General features: G+C 40.7%; 1 protein-coding gene and 1 pseudogene across 2 annotated transcripts; one reads left to right on the plus strand and one right to left on the minus strand.

Annotated features, from left to right (window-relative positions):
* Positions 1–3,019: 3,019 nt before the first annotated feature.
* LOC128779255 (olfactory receptor 4D2) lies at positions 3,020–6,404 on the minus strand. 2 transcript variants are annotated; one of them, XM_053911370.1, is made up of 2 exons: positions 6,315–6,404; positions 3,020–4,509 (listed from the first exon to the last, which is right to left on the minus strand). In XM_053911370.1, exon 2 carries the CDS (start codon positions 4,112–4,114, stop codon positions 3,179–3,181), a length of 936 nt encoding a protein of 311 aa, XP_053767345.1. In that variant the 5' UTR covers positions 4,115–4,509; positions 6,315–6,404; the 3' UTR covers positions 3,020–3,178. The 2 variants fall into 2 exon arrangements, with proteins under 2 accessions (XP_053767345.1, XP_053767346.1); XM_053911371.1 differs by lacking the exon at positions 6,315–6,404 and adding an exon at positions 6,207–6,240.
* A 3,855-nt stretch (positions 6,405–10,259) lies between these two features.
* Positions 10,260–17,538, plus strand: LOC112316496 (large ribosomal subunit protein uL11 pseudogene; annotated as a pseudogene).
* The last annotated feature ends 1,083 nt before the right edge of the window (positions 17,539–18,621 follow it).

Here is an 18,621-nt window from a genome sequence, read left to right on the forward strand (position 1 = left end):
CTGGCTAGAACTTCCATTACAATACTGAAAAGCAGTGCTGAAATAAGCATCTTTTTCTTTTTTCTCATTTAGTGTGGGGCGGCAGGGAGGGGGTGATTTAAGTTTTCACCATTGAGGATGATGTTTATTTTGGGTTTTTCATAAATGACCCCATTATATTCCTAATTTTCTGAACGTTTTTATCATGGAAGTGTGTTTAATTTTTTCAAATGCTTCTTCTGCATCTACTGAGATGATTATGTGGGTTTTCCTTCATTTTATTAATGTAGTGTATTACATTGGTTGATTTCTCTTAGGCTAAACCATCTTTGCATTTCTGGAGTCAATCCCACTTGGCTATGGCATGTAATCCTTTTAATGTGCTGTTGGATATGGTTTGCTAGTATTTTTTGAGGATTTTTGCATTTATATGTATAAGAAAGAGTGGTTTGTGATTTTATTTTCTATTGAGGTCTTCTTTTGCCTTTCATATCAGGTAATGCTGACTTTATAGAATGTGTTAGGAAATGTTCCTTTGCTTCTATTTTCTGGAAGCTGTGAGTAGTATTGGTGTTATTTCTCCTTAAATGTTTGGTAGAATTAGTCTAGTAAAACCTTCTGGTTTTGGACTTTTCCTGGTTGGGTATTTTTAAATAAAATTTTTACTTGTTATAGGTCTGTTGAGATTTTTCTAATAGTTCTTAAATAATTTCTCTGTCTTTAGGAATTTGTCCATTTAATCTAGATTATCTAATTTGTTGGTATATAATTCCTCCTAGTATTCTATTACAATACTTTTTAATTTCTATAAGACTGGTAGTAATGTTCCCACTTTCATTTCTGATTTTATTTACTTGTCTCCTCTCTCTTTCCCCCCCCCTTGCCTCTCCGTCTCTCTCTCTGTTTTAAAAGTCAATTTAGCTAAGGTTTTGCAAATTTTGTTCATCTTTTCAAAGGATCCCCTATGGTTTCATTGATTTTTTCTATTGTTTCTGTATTCCTTATTTCATTTACTTCTGCTCTAATCTTCATTCTTTCTTTCTTTCTTCTGGCTTTGTGTTTAGTTTGTTTTTCTTTTTCTGGTTCCTTAAAGTGTGACTCCGCTGGACTAGGTAGGATTAAAAAGTGTGCACTTGTGTCCGATGTCCTTGGAAATTTCACTTAAGTTTTCTCAACTTCTATTCCAAAATCTCTAAGAGAAGGTAACTAGAAAAAAACAGCAGAGCAACAGATGGCAAAGTAAACAACCACTGACCCCAACATGCAAGTGAGGGAAGTCTGTACACGAGGGTTGCCTGGTATCAGTATCTGTGAGGGAGGATGTGGAGGGAAGTAAAGGGTGCCTGCGGGACCTGAAAGGAAAATAATAAAAAATAGCCAAAAGGATATAAAACCAAAAGCAAGAAACAAAACAAATAAACCAACTCACAGACGCAAACAACAGTATGATGGTTACCAGAAGGGAAGGGGTGTACAGAGAGGATGAATAGGGTAAAGGGGGTCCAGTGTACGATGACAGAAGGTCACTAGACTTTGGGTGGTGAGAACACAATGCAACATACAGACGATGTTTACAGAGTTGTACATCTGAAACTCATGTACTATTATTAACCAACATTACCCCCAATGAGTTCAGTTTTTAAAAATATCCAACAGGTATTCTCTGGAAAGTATGGCAGACCAATTCAAAAGTAGAAGCTGAGCCTTAACTGGTGTGGCTCAGCCAAGGTTCAGCTTCATCTGGAAAACTGAAAGGTCTCCAGTTCAATTCCTGGTCAGGGCACATGCCTCAGTTGTGGCCTGGTGCTGGTTGGGATGCTTGTGAGAGGCAACCAATCAATGTTTCTCTCCCTCCCTTCCCCCTTTCTAAAAAATAAATACTGTATTTTACCATGTATAAGGCACACCCATGGTCTTGGCCCAAACTTTCGGGAAAGAATCTTTGGTTTTAATGTTTTAATTGAATCATTTATTTATTTCTATTTAGAAACAAAACCGATTATCATATTCCAGGGTATTGTTTTGCATACGGATGTCGTTATCACTTTCTAGAGCTACACTTTTAATGCAGAAGCCTCAATAGAAGAGTTAAAAACATTTATATAGATATGGAATCAGTACTACCCATGTATAATGCGCATCCTTATTTTTCCCTCAAAAATAGGGGCACCAAGTGCACATTATACATGGCAAAATATAGTAATAAAAGGGTTTCTTTAGATAGAAACTGAAACAGAGTGGTTCCTCCACAGTTAGAGGAGAGGGAATGCTAGGAGCCTCAGGCACAGCTGCTCTCAGAGCCAACCAACCAGAGCCTCCGCCCAGCACTGGCCCCACACAGAAGAAACACTGCTGGGAATGGGACCAAAAGGGATCCAGACGAGACCATGGAGACAAAGGAAACAGAAGATGCTGACCAAAAAGGTGGGGAGGACAGGGCAAGCTCTGACACAGCTCGGAATTCTCAGAAAGCAGGAAACCACATTTTCCAATACTGCATAAAAACAACGGAAGGTGGGGATGTGAGAACCACTCCCCCTTCTAAAAGTTCAGCAATGGTACTTTCACCAAAAATTGAGCCACAGAAAAATATAAAGGGAAAATCCCACACAAAGTTATCAGAAATAAAAAACTAAAGAGCAGAATAATATCCCAAGGACCATGACATCACACCAGAAAGACATGTCCACCAAACAAATCAAAAGTACAACTTAGAGCTTCTAAGACTCTCTCCAACTTCTCCACTTATTACAAATAAAAACTAAAATCTGAGGACACTGAAAACAGAGCCACAGCCAGCAGTTTGTGGAGGGAAGTCAAAAGTTGAGTAACAAGCAATGTGGGTATTGGTTTCCCGATCTCTCTTCCTTCCATTGCTATGGACGTAGACTCGAGAGTCCCAGAGGTGTGCGGTGGACACAGACAAAAACACACACCAAGAAAAGCCCAGTTTTTATGGCCAGAGGATTGGGAAAAGGAGCCCATGCTGGATTGAGAATGTGTAGGGAAATCCTCTTTTATTTTTTGTTTATTTTTTACTCTTTATTATTTTTATTTTATTGAATTTATTGGGGTGACATTGGTTAATAAAATTCACTCACTTCCACTATGACCCTCACAACATATCCACAATAAAGAGAAGAGATACAGTAGCTCTCTGCCCACTCTACAAATGGAAAACAAAGTGACCTGCCCACTCTCACTCCCTTTTAAAAACCAGACGGTGTCTCCCTAATCTCTTCACTGCTGCCTGCATCTCCTGGTTCCTCAAGGTGTAGATCATGGGGTTGAGCATGGGGGTCATGACCGTGTGGCTGATGGACACAGCCTTGTCCATGGAGAAGGGGGTGAAGGGACGGGCATACAGGTAAATGCTTGGAATGAAGACCATAGACATCACAACAATGTGGGTGGTGCAGGTGGAAGCTGCCTTCCTCCTTGCCTGCCCTGAGTGGAACCTCAGCATCACCAGGATGACTGAGTAGGAGGTCAGGAGGAGCAGGAACCAGATGACATCTAGCATCCCACTGTTGCAGATCATGAGGAACTCTAGGAGGGAGGTGTCAGTGCAGGCAAGTCTCAGCACCTGTGGGACATCACAGTAGAAGTTGTCCAGGACATTGGGGCCACAGAAAGGCAGTGGGAGCATCAGAGCCAGCTGGGTAATGGAGTGGATGAAACCCCCAACCCAGGCAGCCACCACCAGCCCCACACAGAGCTGAGTGTTCATGATGGTACCATAGTGGAGGGGGCGGGAGATGGCAACAAGGCGGTCATAGGCCATCACTGAGAGGAAGAAGAGCATGGCCCCTCCCAGAAAATGGAAGAAGAAGATCTGAGCCATGCAGCCCTGGTAAGAGATGGTCTTCTTCTCCGAGAGGAAGTCCGCCAGCATCTTTGGGGCAGTGACTGAGGAGAAACAGAGGTCTATGACAGCCAGATTTCGAAGCAGAAAGTACATGGGGGTGTGGAGCCGGGAGTCTGAGGTCACTGTGACCACAATGAGGAGGTTTCCCACGACAGTTGTGATGTAGACAAACAGAAACAGCAGGAACAGGACAAGCTGGAGCTCCCGAATATTTGAGAGCCCCAGGAAGACAAATTCTGACACCCGTGTGTGGTTCCCTGAGTCCATGATGTCTTTTTTGTACACCAAAGGAAAACGATCTATATACACAGATTCCTGAAGTCACATTTACTGCTCAGGGGCTAAACCGAGTTGTCCAGGCCCGTGTGATGGTCATCCTCATGGGCAGACCGTGTCACCAAGGGACTATTAAATAACCTTGTCTCTGGAGGGTTGACAAGTTGGTGCTGTTGTTTTTTATTTTTTATATATTTTTTATATATTTACAAGACCTTAAATCCATCCAGAGACACACACAATGTTCCGTTCAAAGAGTCAGTGTAATAAAGTGGTGGGAAGACACTTGGAGTCCAACAGACCTGCTGCCGAAGGTCAGGGCTTCTCTTTCCTTGAGTAAAGGAAACCTTGAGGAAATTACGTAATCTCTCGGTCTGTTTCCACATCTGCAACAAGATGCAGAATAAAAATGTTTTCTTTATAGAATAGCCTTTGGGATTAAATAAAATAACACAGAAAGTTCCTGGAATGGTCCGTGAAATCACGCTTCTCTGTGTAGTCTCTTATGCCAACAACATCCTCTCTTCTTCCTGTTCCTAACATGTTTTTCTACCGATCATTTCTAATGCAACATTTAACACATTATAGTGTTAATGAACTTCTCACATGTCTATGTTTCTCCTCCATAATTCAACTGTAAGCTCCCAGAGGCCCAAGTGTGGATCTTATTATTTATCTGCGCCCAATCTTGTTGACAGTTAGTACTCAAAAAGCTTGTAATTTTACTGCTGGGTGTGCACCTCTTCTGTGCCCCCTTCCCTCATGTCACTTAGGTAGGTGGCCTCTTATTGAGGGAAGACAGGACATACATAGTGTGTGTGCTGAGACAAAAAAAGGGGAGGGAGAGAGGTCTCTGGACTAAGGAATACACAATGAAATTGTATGAAAGGGACTCGGAGAGCTCTTCTGAAAGAATGATGATTTTAGAATATGGTACTGAATATAAAGGTGGGAAACAAAGGATGATGTTGCAGTAAGAGAAATAGGGCAGACAAAGGAATAAAGAAGGGATATTAAGAGGAAGTGAGATGAAGGGATAGAGCACGTGGAGGAAGAGAGTGGAAAGGTGATGGGGCGAGGGAGGAAATGGGGCCAAAGGTAGAGAAGTGGGTGGAAGATGAGAGATAGAGGGTAACATGGGAGCAGCGAGGTGGCCTCCCAATCCAGCTACCTTCTCTCAATCTCCCATCCTCTCTCACCTGCCTGTTGCAATCTGTTATCTATTAGAGGTCTTTTTAATCTCATCCTTCTGCTTCCATTTCAGTCCATTTTCTAGACAGCTGTCAAAGAGTCCTTTCTAAACTCATACCTGATTCTGTTTCTCCCTCATTATCATCTTAATGGCTGTGTAGTGCCCACAGCTTAAAACTCAGACTCTTAGAAGTCTCCTAACGTGCTTTGCAGATCAGTTCAGGGCAGAAAACCATGCTCCTGTACATGCATGCCCCTCCCTCTCAGCAGGCCATACAGAGCAACCAAATGCAGCCTCCATCTGCCTTTCTAACCAGCATCCCGGTACCCAGGAACTGGTTTTTCTCCAGGGAATTCATATGTTTGGTATTTTCCATGGTTTTGGTAATGGATTCTCTTTCCTGGAATACCTTCTACCAACTTCTCAACTAAATACTCAGATATACCCTTCTCTGTACTCCTGTCCCCACGTCTCCCAATCAGAAGTCATTTCTCATTTCTCTGGGTTCCAATACATTTTATAAATACCTCAGACATGACATTTATTTTTTTCCTCTTGTCTCTCTTCACTAGATTGTAAATTCAACAACATAGTAGCCCCTCTGTCCTGCACCTAAAACAGCAACTCTAATCTGGCAGTTGCTCAAAAAAATGTTTCCTAAGTTAATGTATTAGGAGGTAATTGTGTGATCTTGTTTTAAGAGACTATGTGGAGAATTTGGGGGTGTATTTCTTCACCCCTTGCTCTCGGCATCTGCCCCTAAATCGCAGGGCCAAGTCTTCACTTGGTCTTTAAAAGCCTGAGTTTTCACGTGCACCCCCACGCATCTGTCTTCATCCCCGCCTTCCCTGCATTGCTTTCTGAGGCCCTCCTCACCCTTCAGAGACTCACTAGTGTCAAGTCTGTGTGCCTTGTTTATTCTCCCCACCTTCCAGCCAGCGTTTCTAGATCTTTCTCACAGCCGATCTCTTTACAGATGAGGGGAACCTGGTCTCTCACCTTCCTTCAGCCCAGAAGGAGAGAGAGCCTTCAGGTCTTACATCTTCTTGAGCATCCTTTGCCTGCAGCTTCGGTTTCCAAGCCACTGCCCATACCTCGCATACACAGCTATGAGTGTGACCCTAGGGGAAGAGGCAATTTCTTCAGGTAGAAACTGTTGGCCTGGGCTCAGGAAGCAGGACTGGGCTGATTACCACTGGGGCCAAAGGAGCAATGGGAGTTGTTAAAAAGTTTCCAATGTCTCAACAACACATACTCTTTGAGAGGTGTTCCTTGGAGGCCAAGAGTACCAAGGATAATGAACATTTCAAAGATCTGTAGAATGTTGGATTCCCAGGCCAAGATCCAAAAGGTCAAAAGGTCCCTTCAAAAAAAATCAGACTGTCTGGATGTTTTGGAAGAACTTGTCTCCTTAGACCAGTGATTCTTATCCTTGAATCACCTGAAAAGTGTGTTAAACCGCAAATTAGTGTGCCCAGGCCCAGACATCTTCATTCAGTGGGTCAGTGCAGAGGCCAAGCATTTGCACGTGTCACACGTCCTCAGATGGAGCTGCTGCTCCCACTCCTGGAACCGCACAGGGAACCACGGACTTGCTCCCAGTACAGTGAGCTGTTCACCCTCATGGAATCAGCAAGATTAACTGGTTTGATTTCTGGTTTTTCTTCTCCTCCTCCTTTTCTCTCTCCTCTCCTTCCACTTTTAAACTTAACTGATCTTTACTTAGAGAAAGTCAGAGGTGTGAAAACGTTTGTATCTACAATGGAAACTTATTACCCTGTAAACTTTGCCCTTTATTTTGCCAACCAGACCCCCAACGTGGATGCACCATCCATAGCCAAGTCTACTCACATCATCTATAAACCGCCAGCATTCCCTACGTGTGAATTATTACTACTCCCAGTACACGGATTGGTACAGGAAACCTGGGTATTTTCTCGTTATGAGGAATTGATCAAAACTGGAATTAACTGGCATTGTAACCTTAATGCTCTGTAGAAAGGGTCTGACTTCTAGAGCTCTCTGATCTACACAGTGTTTCCACGTTGGTCTGAATTCCTTCCTGCAAAGGTTTGTACTTGGTAAAATGAAGTATCTGCCTGAGAGATAAGAAACAATGTAAAGCTCTTCCACAAGTAAGAGATAATAGATTTTTTTAAAAAAACACTAATTCTCTTTTAATTTTATTAAAAATTTTATTAAATGTATTGGGATAACATTGGTTAATAACATTAAATAGGTTTCAGGTGTTGCTGTTATGGTTTTTTGTAGAAGTGTTAACAACCACTGGTGTTGAACATCTTTTTATGTGCTTATTAGCCATGTGTATATTTTCTTTGGAGAAATGCCTGTTTAAATACTTTGTCCACTTTTAAATTGGGTTGTTTGTTTGTTTTTGAGTTATAAGAATTCTTTCTATATACTGGATATTAGATTCATAAAATGTGTGATTTACAAATATTTAATATTTTCTCCCATTCTGTAGGTTATCTTTTCATATTTTGATAATGTACTTTGATGTACAAAAGATTTTCATTTTTATAAAGTCCAAAATATTTTTTGCTCATTCTTTTGGTGTGAAATTTTAAAATCCGTTGACAAATTTGTGGTCATGAAAGTTTATTTCCTCTGAGAGTTTTATATTTTTAACTCATATTTGGATAGTTAATTCACTTTGAGTTATTTTTTATATGTGGAATGAGTTGAAGGTGCAACTTTATTGTTTTGCATGAGGAACCAGTTGGCTCCACCATTTTTTGAAGAGGCTATTTTTTTCTGTACTGAATGGTCTTGGCACCATTGTAAATAAAATCAATAAGACATAGATGTTTTAGGTTATTTCTGAACATTCAATTCTAGTCTATTGGCCTACATGTTTATCCATAGGCTGATGCCACACTGTTTCAATTACTGTAGCTTTCATAAGTTTTGAAAGTGGGAAGTATGGATCTTCCTACCTTTTCTTTTTCAATGTTATTTTGGCTATTCGGAATCCCTTGTAATTGCATATGAATTTGAGAGTTGGATAGATCATTTCTGCAAAAACTAAAAAGGCCACTGTAATTTTGATAGGGACTGCATTGAATCTGTAGGTCATTTGGGGAGTACAGCTGTCGTAATAATATTGAACTTTCCAATCTGTGACCATGAGGTGTCTTTTCATTCATTTAGGTCTTCATTAATATTTTTCAACAATATTTAGTAGTTTTCAAGTGTTCGAGTCTTTCATGTTTTTGGTTAAATTTTTCCTAGGTATTTTATTCTTTTGGATGCTATTTTATTTTTTTAAATATATTGTATTGTGTACGCTATTACAGTTGTCCCATTTCCCCCCACTTTATTCCCCTTTGCCCTGGACCCCCCTCCCATCCACATTCCCCTCCCCCTTAGTTCATGTCCATAGGTCATACATATAAGTTCTTTGACTTCTACATTTCCTATACTATTCTTAACCTCCCCCTGTCCATTTTCTACGTACTATTTATGCTTCTTATTCCCTTTACCTTTTCCCCCATTCTCCCCCTTCCTCTTCCCTGCTGATAACCCTCCATGTGATTTCCATTTCTGTGATTCTATTTCTGTTCTTTTGCTTTAGTTGTTTGCTGAATTAGTTTTTGGTTTTGTAGGTTCAGTTGATGATAGTTGTGAGTTTGTTGTCATTTTACTGTTCATATTTTTTATCTTCTTCTTCTTCTTAGATAAGTCCCTTTAAATTTCCTATAATAAGGTCTTGGTAATGATGAACTCCTTAAACTTGACCTTATCTGGGAAGCACTTTATCTGCCCTTCTATTCTAAATGATAGTTTTGCTGGATAGAGTAATCTTGGATGTTCCTCCTTGCCTTTAATGACTTGGAATACTTCTGTCCAGCCCCTTCTTGCCTGCAAGGTTTCTTTTGAGTAATCAGCTGACAGTCTTGCAGGAACTCCTTTGTAGGTGACTGTCTCCTTTTCTCTTGCTGCTTTTAAGATTCTCTCCTTACCTTTAATCTTGGGTAATGTAATTTTGTGCCTTGGTGTGTGCTTCCTTGGGTCCAACTTCTTTGGGACTCTCAGAGCTTCCTGGACTTCCTGGAAGTCTATTTCCTTTGCCAGATTGGGGAAATTCTCCTTCGTTATTTTTTCAAATAAGTTTTCAGTTTCTTGCTCTTCCTTTTCTCCTTCTGGCACCCCTATGATTCAGATGTTGGAATGTTTCAAGTTGTCCCGTAGGTTCCTAAGCCTCTTCTCAAGTTTTTGAATTCTTGTTTCTTTATTCTGTTCTGCTTGAATGCTTATTTCTTCTTTGTCACCAAACCATTGGTTTGAGTCCCGGTTTCCTTCCCCTTGCTGTTGGTTCCTGTGCATTTTCCTTCAATTCACTTTTCATAGCCTTCACTCTTTCCTCTATTTTACAGCCATATTCAGCCATTTCTTTGAGCATCCTGATTACCAGTGTTTTGAACTGTGCATATGATAGGTTAGCTATCTCTTTGTTGCTTAGTTGTATTTTTTTCTGGAGCTTTGATCTGTTCTTTCATTTGGGCCTTTTTTTTTTTTGTCTTGGTGCACCTGTTACATAGTAAGGGGAAGAAGCTTAGGTATTCCTCAGGGCAGGGCAACCCACATTGCTGCCTTGAGGCACCCTATGTGGGGGAGCGGTCCAAGAGGGAACAATGCCACTTGCTAAGGTCTGGGCAGGCTTTCAGTCACTTCTTCAACCACCCACAAGCAAATTGGGCACTTCTGGTGCTGATTCCCAAACACGTGGGTTTGTCTACATTCTAGGACCCTTTGGGTTTCTCCAACATACTCTCCTATGAGGGTGGGAGTTTCTTCCACCACCACAAGCCCCACAGGTTTTTTCAGTCAGAGGTTTTGAGGCTTTATTTCCCCATGCTGGAATCCTGGGTTGCGCTGTCTGTCTCACTCCCCAGCTGTTCCTCCCAGTTTGTCCACACACAAATGTGGTACTGCCTGGTCCACCAGCTGCCACCTTGCCTGATGCACAAGCTGCCGCCTTGCCCGCTCCAGTCCTCCAGCTACCACCTTGTCGTGAGTCCTATCTACTCCTCCTACCAGTATGGATAAATGTTTCTTCTTTAACAGCTTGGTTGTCAGACTTCCATACAGTCCAATCTTCTAGAAGTTCTGGTTGTTTTCTGTTTTTAAATTTGTTGTCTTACTTTTGTTTGTGCAAAGAGGCACAGTGTATCTACCTACATCTCCATCTTGGCTGGAAGTCCTGGATGCTATTTTAAATGGTATTTTTATAATTCTTTTTATAATGGTATTTTACTAGTTTATAGAAACACAAGTGATATTTGTGCATTGATCTGTGCCCCTACAACTTTACTAAATTTCCTTATTACCACTAAAGATTTTTTGTGGATTCTATGGGATTTTCTTTATATAGAATCATGTCATCTGCAAATAGTTGGGTTTGTTTTTCTTCCTTCCTAATGTGGTTGTCTTTTATTTCTTTCTCTTACCTAATGGCTCTGGCTAGAACTTCTATTACAATACTGAAAAGCAGTGCTGAAATAAGCATCTTTTTCTTTTTTCTCATTTAGTGTGGGGCTGTGGGTGAGAGGGAGATTTAAGTTTTCACCATTGAGGATGATGTTTATTTTGGGGTTTTCATAAATGACCCCATTATATTTCTAATTTTCTGAACGTTTTCATCATGAAAGGGTGTTTAATTTTTTCAAATGCTTCTTCTGCATCTACTGAGATGATTATGTGGGTTTTCCTTCATTTTATTAATGTAGTGTATTACATGGGTCGATTTCTCTTATGCTAAACCATCTTTGCATTTCTGGAGTCAACCCCACTTGGCTATGGTATGTAATCCTTTTTATGTGATGTTGCTAATGTGCAGTTTGCTAGTATTTTTTGAGGATTTTTGCATTTATATGTATAAGAAAGACTGGTCTGTGGTTTTATTTTCTAGTGGGGTCTTTGTTTTTCTCTGGTATCAAGATAATGCTGACCTTATAGAATGTGTTAGGAAATGTTCCCTTTGCTTCTATTGTTTGGAAGCATTGAATAGTATTGGAGTTAATTGTCCTTTAAATATTTGGTAGAATTCATCTGGTAAAACCTTCTGGTTTTGGACTTTTCTTTGTTGGGAGATTTTTAAATAAAATTTTTCTTGTTTATAGGTCTGTTGAGATTTTCTATTACTTCTCTTTTTCATTTTTATTGTTATTCAATTACAGTTGTATGCCTTTCTCCTCATCCCTCCACCCCACCCTAGCCGAACCCACCTTCCTCTACTGCCCCCCAACCCACTTGCCCTCTAGTGTAATTTTTTCCCCCTTGCTCTTTTTCTCCTCCTACTCCTATCCTCCATTCATGGAAGTTATAATCCTGCGGCAGCTGCTCAAGCACTAGAACTCTGAACAGGAGTCCTCTCTTGCAGGAAGACTTGGATGAACAGGGTCCAAGTAATATGTGGAGAATCCACATGAGCTTTTTCTCTCTTTACTTTCACCGCTTTGGATGGAGGCAGACCCAGTGATGGAAAGTTCGTGGTAGCACTGGGAGGCTAAGCCCCTGGCTTTATAGCGAAAGAAAAGGGGACCCTAGGAGCCAGGTGGCATAACTCACAGAGCGGAAAGGATCCTTAAATCTATACATGGGAAGATTGGACTTGAAGCAGCATAGCAAAGGCTTTGGGAACTAAGGTGTAGTGTGGACCACTGCCCAGATCCCAGACTGGCCCCTAGGTGGTGCACACATGGTGCAGACACAAATAGCCCCACAGAGGCTTAGAAAAGTCTGCCGATGTTGGAACCACAGGAGACACAATGCAGGTCAGGGCCTGTGGGGTTCACTGACAGCTAAAACAAACAAAGCAAATCAACATTCTTCAGAGGGCTCAAAGTCTCACAATATGATATTTCCAGAATACAATTCAAAAGCATGCAACATTAAAATTAAAAAGAGTAGGATAACCTCAACGACTTGAAAGGGAAACACAACCAACAAATATCAACTCTAACATCATGTCAATGTTGAAATGATCAAACAGAGACTTTAAAGTAACTATTACCAACATAGCCCCTGAAACATGTGGAAACATGTGGGAAGGATAGCAGTTCTCAACAACGACAAAAATTAAAACTCTAAAAAAGAACCCCAAATGGTAGTCTTAGAACTGAAAAATACAACAATGGAAATACAAAATTCACTGAAGGGGCTCAGTGGAGATGACAGAGGACAGAGTCAGTGAACTTGAAGATAGATCAATAGAAATTATCCAATCTGAAAACCGGGAGGGAAAAGATCGCAATCGTGGCTGAGTTCACACGTGGCCAGAGTTTGCCTGGGAGACTAAGTGTCCGGGCCTGATGATCTGGACTCACCATCGTCCACCTCTCCAGGGTCTTATTTCCCTGTTTGTGTTCTCTCCCTTTTCTGCTTTAAATGTTGCCCCTTGCTGGAATAAATGGGAGTTACCAGGAGCTCAAGGGCTCTGTGGTCTCTCGGCTTCCCTGGGCAATTACGCCGGATTACTTTTTCTTATCCAAAGACTCAGCTCATTGCCGTTTTAACTTTGAGGCTATTTTAGATTCACAGAATTTTCACATCTGCCATTGGCTAGTGCCTCTCCAGTCTCCTTGTCATATACTATCTTTCAGAGATGTCTCTGCTTATGGAATCAGACTTATTTTTATCTCATTCTTTTAAAAGCTGTCTTACTCAAGGTTCAGGGTATGTGACCAGGTTGCATTCCTTCCCCCCGGCCAAAAAAAAGTGCCCCTAAAAGTGACTTAGCCACTTTCCTCCAAGATTTCCAGCACTTATTCCCTGATCATTCTTCCTTATAGCGCAGGTTTAAGAGCAAAGTGTTACAGTTCTGTTTTAGTTTTATCCACCCTCCCAGTGCACCCAGTGCCCTCCCTTTTCCTTCCCTCCAGCCAATCCTTCTAGACCAACAACAGACAGGGAAGAAGGAGGTGGAAGCACCCACTCATTCTGGAGGAAACTCGTGGAGGTACTCAGATTGTTTGTGGTATGATCGGATTAGCACTGGACCAAGTGCCAAAAACACCTGTATTCTTACCCTGGTTCTGCCACAAACAAGCCATGTAACCCTGAACAGGACATGGAGTCATGGAATTTTGAAGCTCTATGAAGCCTTAAGGGGTCATCTAATCCAACCTTCTCTTTCACAAATGCAGACCGTGAGGCCTAGAGACACGATAGAACCTGCTCCCAGTCGTGTGGTCGGTTAGTGGCATATCTGGGTACACACAGGACTATAATACCGCTGCTCTTTCCAACACCCCTGGTGATTGCCTCCATTTCCTCCTCATGCAGTGGCAGTCTGAGGAGGATAGATGAGAACAAGCGAGCTAATGCTGCTGTAGGAATATGGAAAATAGAAAATCGTATTCAAATGAAAGGCTATTAACTGTATTGAAAATCCCCACTGGAAACTGAACTTCTGCTGTGTCCCAGCGGAAGGTCAGAACCCAGATGAGGTCTGAGCTGGCTCATCCACCTCTCCTGGGGCCTGGAAACTTTTAAGGGAGGCGCTGGGCAGAGAGCCATGGCCACTGCAGCTAATGAGGCTCGCTGGAACCACTTTAAAAGTTGTGTTGTTCAAAAACGCTGGCAGTAAATACCCTGATCTCAACAACAAATGTGTTAAGGGATGTGGGATTATGAATGGTTTACCTTTTTCCTTTCTCTATTTCACAAATTGATTACAATGTGATTTGTTGTTTTGGCATATCATTCCTGGTCTATTGTAGGCATCAACAAACTTCTGTTAAATGTGAAATTAATAATTTGAAATGAAATTTCTTGAAGAATCAAAGAGCAGCAAGAGACATGCCTAGGCACTCATGTGTAAGAAGTTGTAAGAATTTTAAAAAGAAAGGATGCCCCTCTTGCCATTTCTATTTAACATCATACTGGAAGTCCCAATATTAAAACAATAAAAATAAAATTGGAAAGGGAAGACAACTAGAATAGTCAAAACAAGTTTGAAAAGAATAAGGTTGGAAGAATCACACTATTTGATTTTAAATTTCATGTATTTACTTTTAGAGAGAGAGAAAGGGAGGGAGAAGGAGAGGGAGAGAAACATTGATGTGAGATATCCATCAGCTGCCTCTTGCACATGCCTGACCACGTGCCCAACTGAGGACGAGCCCCACAAACCTAGGCATGTGCCCTGACTGGGAATTGAAACTTTCTCTTTGTGGGATGCTGCCCAACCAACTGAACTACACCATCCGGGTTATTATAAGACTTACCATAAAGCCACATGAAACAAGACAGTGTGGTATTGCTAAAGGGTTAGACTCACAAATCAATGAAATAGAAAAGAGAGTCTAGAAATAGACCTATATAATGTGGCCAACTGATTCTTCACAAAAATGCAAAGACAACTCAAAGGGAAAAAAATGATATTCTTTTCAACAAATGGTGTTACAGCAATTGGACATCCATATACAGAGAAATTAATTTTGCCTAAAACTTCACACCTTATACAAAATTTTTAGTTCTGGTGGAAATTTTCAGAATGAATTAATATACAGAAATCTAAGTAAACAAAAAAGAGGCAATTATTAACTCCAGAAAATACAAAAAGTTAAGAGGGAGTTATAGCACAATATATGGCTCACCTCTCACCATTCACTGTATTATCTTGGTAGTATAAACACTGAACCAGTGGCATGCGAAAGGCAGGATGGTGGGAGCAGTCTGCCCTGAATGCAAGCAATGAGGGACACACTCTCGGCAGATAACTTCAAACCGATAATAAAATTTACTAGAAGTCAGTCTGGTTTTTATTGTCACCGGTCACTAGCAATTGTAGATAATGTCAGTGATAAAAATTACTCCTCTCCCCAAATATCTCGTTTGCTCTGATGTATAAGTAATATTTGAAGTTACGGTTGAGCCTTAAAAATATATTCACAAGCTTCAAATTAACACATTTTTAATATTTGTCCTTTAATGAACATTTTCTTTTCCATGAAATTTAATCTGAGGAGCTCCCAGTCATAAGTTGGTCTCCAGCACACCTGGATTCAGCTACAAGCAATTGTTTTGAGAGTAAATTTCTAATGGTTCCGAATAATTGTTCAAGTTCATTTCAGGTCCAGTTTATGTCTCCAACCCTGTGGTACCTCATAGCCCTGCTTTTAAACCATAGACTAAAAGTAAACAAGGCAAGACCTGGCTGGTGTAGCTCAATGGATTGAGCACCAGCCTGCAAACTGAAAAGCCTGCTGGTTCGATTCCCAGTCAGGGCACATGCCTGGGGTGTGGGGTAGATCCCCAGTTGGGGGCCTGTGGAGACAGCCAGTTAATGTTTCTCTCACACGCCCATGTTTCTCTCTCTCTCTCTTTCTCCCTCCCTCCCCTCTCTCTAAAAATAAATAAATAAAATTGTTTAAAAAATCATCTAATCCAGGTGTCACAATATGCAGGCATGCCCTGCACTGGATGCTGCATCCATTGAAAGTGGTGATGACTCTTTTGGGAAGATGAGAGGAGGTCGAGTGTACTCATGCGCCTCTAGGAGAGGGCCCACTTAGGTATCTAGAATGTCAACTGCCACAGCAGGACGTCAGTGCTTTGGGGAGTGAGTGTGGTAGCAAAGGAGAGAGTGGTGGGAGACGGTGGTTACACCCTCAGAATGGTGAGGTTGGATGAGTGAGGACATAGAGCAAAGAAATGCTAGCTTTCACTTAGAGCCACGTGGTAAAACTTGACTTTGAAAGTTATGTGCATATAGTACTTTGAAAATAAATAATTACAAAATCAAAAGAACTTAAGAACGGAGAAACCAGTGTAAAAAGACTGGGCAGTCAGCCTTGGACACGTTTATTTATATAATCTGGAAATTATGATTACGGAACAGAATGAAATATATATAAAATAAACCCCAGGGAAAGGAAAATCCACAGGAGTAGCAAAATTGGGTGATTTATAAAGGGAGGGGGAGGGTAGCTGTGCTAACCACCTCATCTTTTGTAGCAGGGAATCAACAATACTGTCTAAAATTGAACCGTGAGATTTGAAAAATTAATGACTCTAACGTCTTTATGGTTCAATGGGTTTTATAATCATTTTTCTTTAACCTTGGAGGAGTCTTTTAGTAACTACTATATCCTGTGACGGGGAAAATGTTTAAAGCACAGCATTTCCTTCAGATCTACCTAAACTTCTTTTTCTGCTGTTGAATGTGATGAAAATTAATCTTACATTTTGATAAAATATAGAGTAGGGATCAACCTTTACAAAATCATTTCTGTCTAACCTTATCTAAAACTTTCTCTCACTTATTCATTCATTATTATTTTGCGTGTAAGCATAGAGAGATATTGGAAATAATGTTTGCCAGGCTTCTGTCTTCACCCATTCTAGAATGCAGATTTACTTTCCACATTCAAGCAACTTGGAAATGTAGGGAGCTCCTGCAGCGGCTGTTGGCTTGATGTCAGTAGTGAAGTAGTTGTCATTGCTGACACCTCCTGGTAAGATAAGGTGCCAGCATCAGAATGTTCGGTGGGGACCAGTAATTTGGAAGAAGAGCTCAGGGCACTCTTTTAACACACGTTTCATCACCCCACACTCTTGAGCACAAAGAATTACGTTGTAGTCACACACACGACCTGAGGTCAAAAACTGTTTCAGCTTTCAGCTTGGAGGAGGCGAAGGTGCAACTTTCTCTGGTCATCCTGAATCCAGGTTCATCTGACACCAGCCTCCTCCACCAAGCCGCTGAAGTTCAACCCCAACAAGGTCAAAGTTGTACACCTGAGGTGCACAGGTGGGGAAGTTGGTGCCTCATCTGCTGTGGCCCCCAAGATCGGCCCCCTGGGCCTGTCTCCAAAAACAGGTTGGTGATGACATCACCAAAGCAGCCAGTGTGGCAAGGGTCTGAGGATTATGGTGAAACTGGCCACTCAGGACAGACAGACCCATATTGAGGCAGTGCTTTCTGCCTCCGCCCTGATCATCGAAGCCCTCAGAGAACTGCTGCGAGACAGAAAGAAGCAAAAAAAATGTTAAGCACAGTGGAAATATCACTTCTGATGAGATTGTCAACATTGCCCAACAGATATGACACCAGTCTTTAACTAAAGAACTCTCTGGAAGCATCAAAGAGATCCTGGGGATGGCCCAGTCTGTGGGCTACAATGTTGATGGCCGCCATGCTCATGACATCACAGATGATGTCAACAGTGGTGCAGTGGAATGCCCCACTAGTTAAGAACTACAGAGGGAGCTCTGGCTGGGGTGGCTCAGTGGATTGAGTGCCAGCCTGTGAACCAAAGGGACACTGGTTCGGTTCCCAGTCAGGGCACGTGCCTGGGTTGTGGGCCAGGTCCCTAGTGGGTAGCACATGAGAAGCAACCACACATTGATGTTTCTCTCCCCCTCTTTCTCCCTCCCTTCCCCTCTCTAAAAATAAATAAAATCTTAAAGAGAGAACTACAAAGGGAAATATTTCAATTAAAGATCATTTGACAGCCAAAAAAAAAGAAGTGATTCAGAAGAGTTGAATTCTAAATGTAAGATGGTTTAAGAATACAATGCCCCATTTATTTCATTTGTATTTTCCTTTTTATGTTTGCATGAGAATAATATATCATAAAATATATATTTAAGTAAGTCTAAGAGCTCTTTCAATAAAAATTCCAAATGATAAAAAGTACTGTGTTGTGATTTAATTGGCAGCATTTTTTTTAGTGATTGAAGAAATTATTTTTCTTAGAATCAAAACCTAGATTTTATGAAATATAGTATTTCCAAGTGACAGAACAGGACTGTTCATTGCTTTCTTCGTTAAAGTTTCTCATGTGGCTTAATTTTATAGTGAACATGTAATAATAAGTATTACAGATATTACATGTAATATTATATAGTATAAATATGTATTATGCATAATATATTATGTATTATAATACTATATTATGTATAACATATTTTACAGCACATTACAGATATATATAATATACATAAACATTTATAATATGTGTAATATTATACATATATATATTACACCACTAAGATGTAAATTTTCCATATAGTATAAATCTATAATAATATATAAAAATAAATATTATGGGCTCTTTAGTATGACTGATACCATTTCACTTGAACTATCTTGATATTTTTTTCCCAATCTTATCAATATTCACCCACGTTTGCTTAGCTTAGTGCTCGAATTTATCCACATCCTTCAGTTTTTCAGTACTTGGGCCATAGTCTGTGTCTAGGGTTGTTTCTTTCATGGTGAAAACAAATGTTTTAAAATCAAAAGACCCTTTCTAACAGCATCTGCTCTCCCCAC

Source organism: Desmodus rotundus, chromosome 9 (genome assembly GCF_022682495.2).
Source record: "Desmodus rotundus isolate HL8 chromosome 9, HLdesRot8A.1, whole genome shotgun sequence".
Lineage (NCBI taxonomy): Eukaryota > Metazoa > Chordata > Mammalia > Chiroptera > Phyllostomidae > Desmodus > Desmodus rotundus.

Excerpts from the sequence above, each read along its gene's own strand:
- LOC128779255 (XM_053911370.1), bottom strand. The coding sequence starts at position 4,114 with ATGGACTCAGGGAACCACACACGGGTGTCAGAATTTGTCTTCCTGGGG.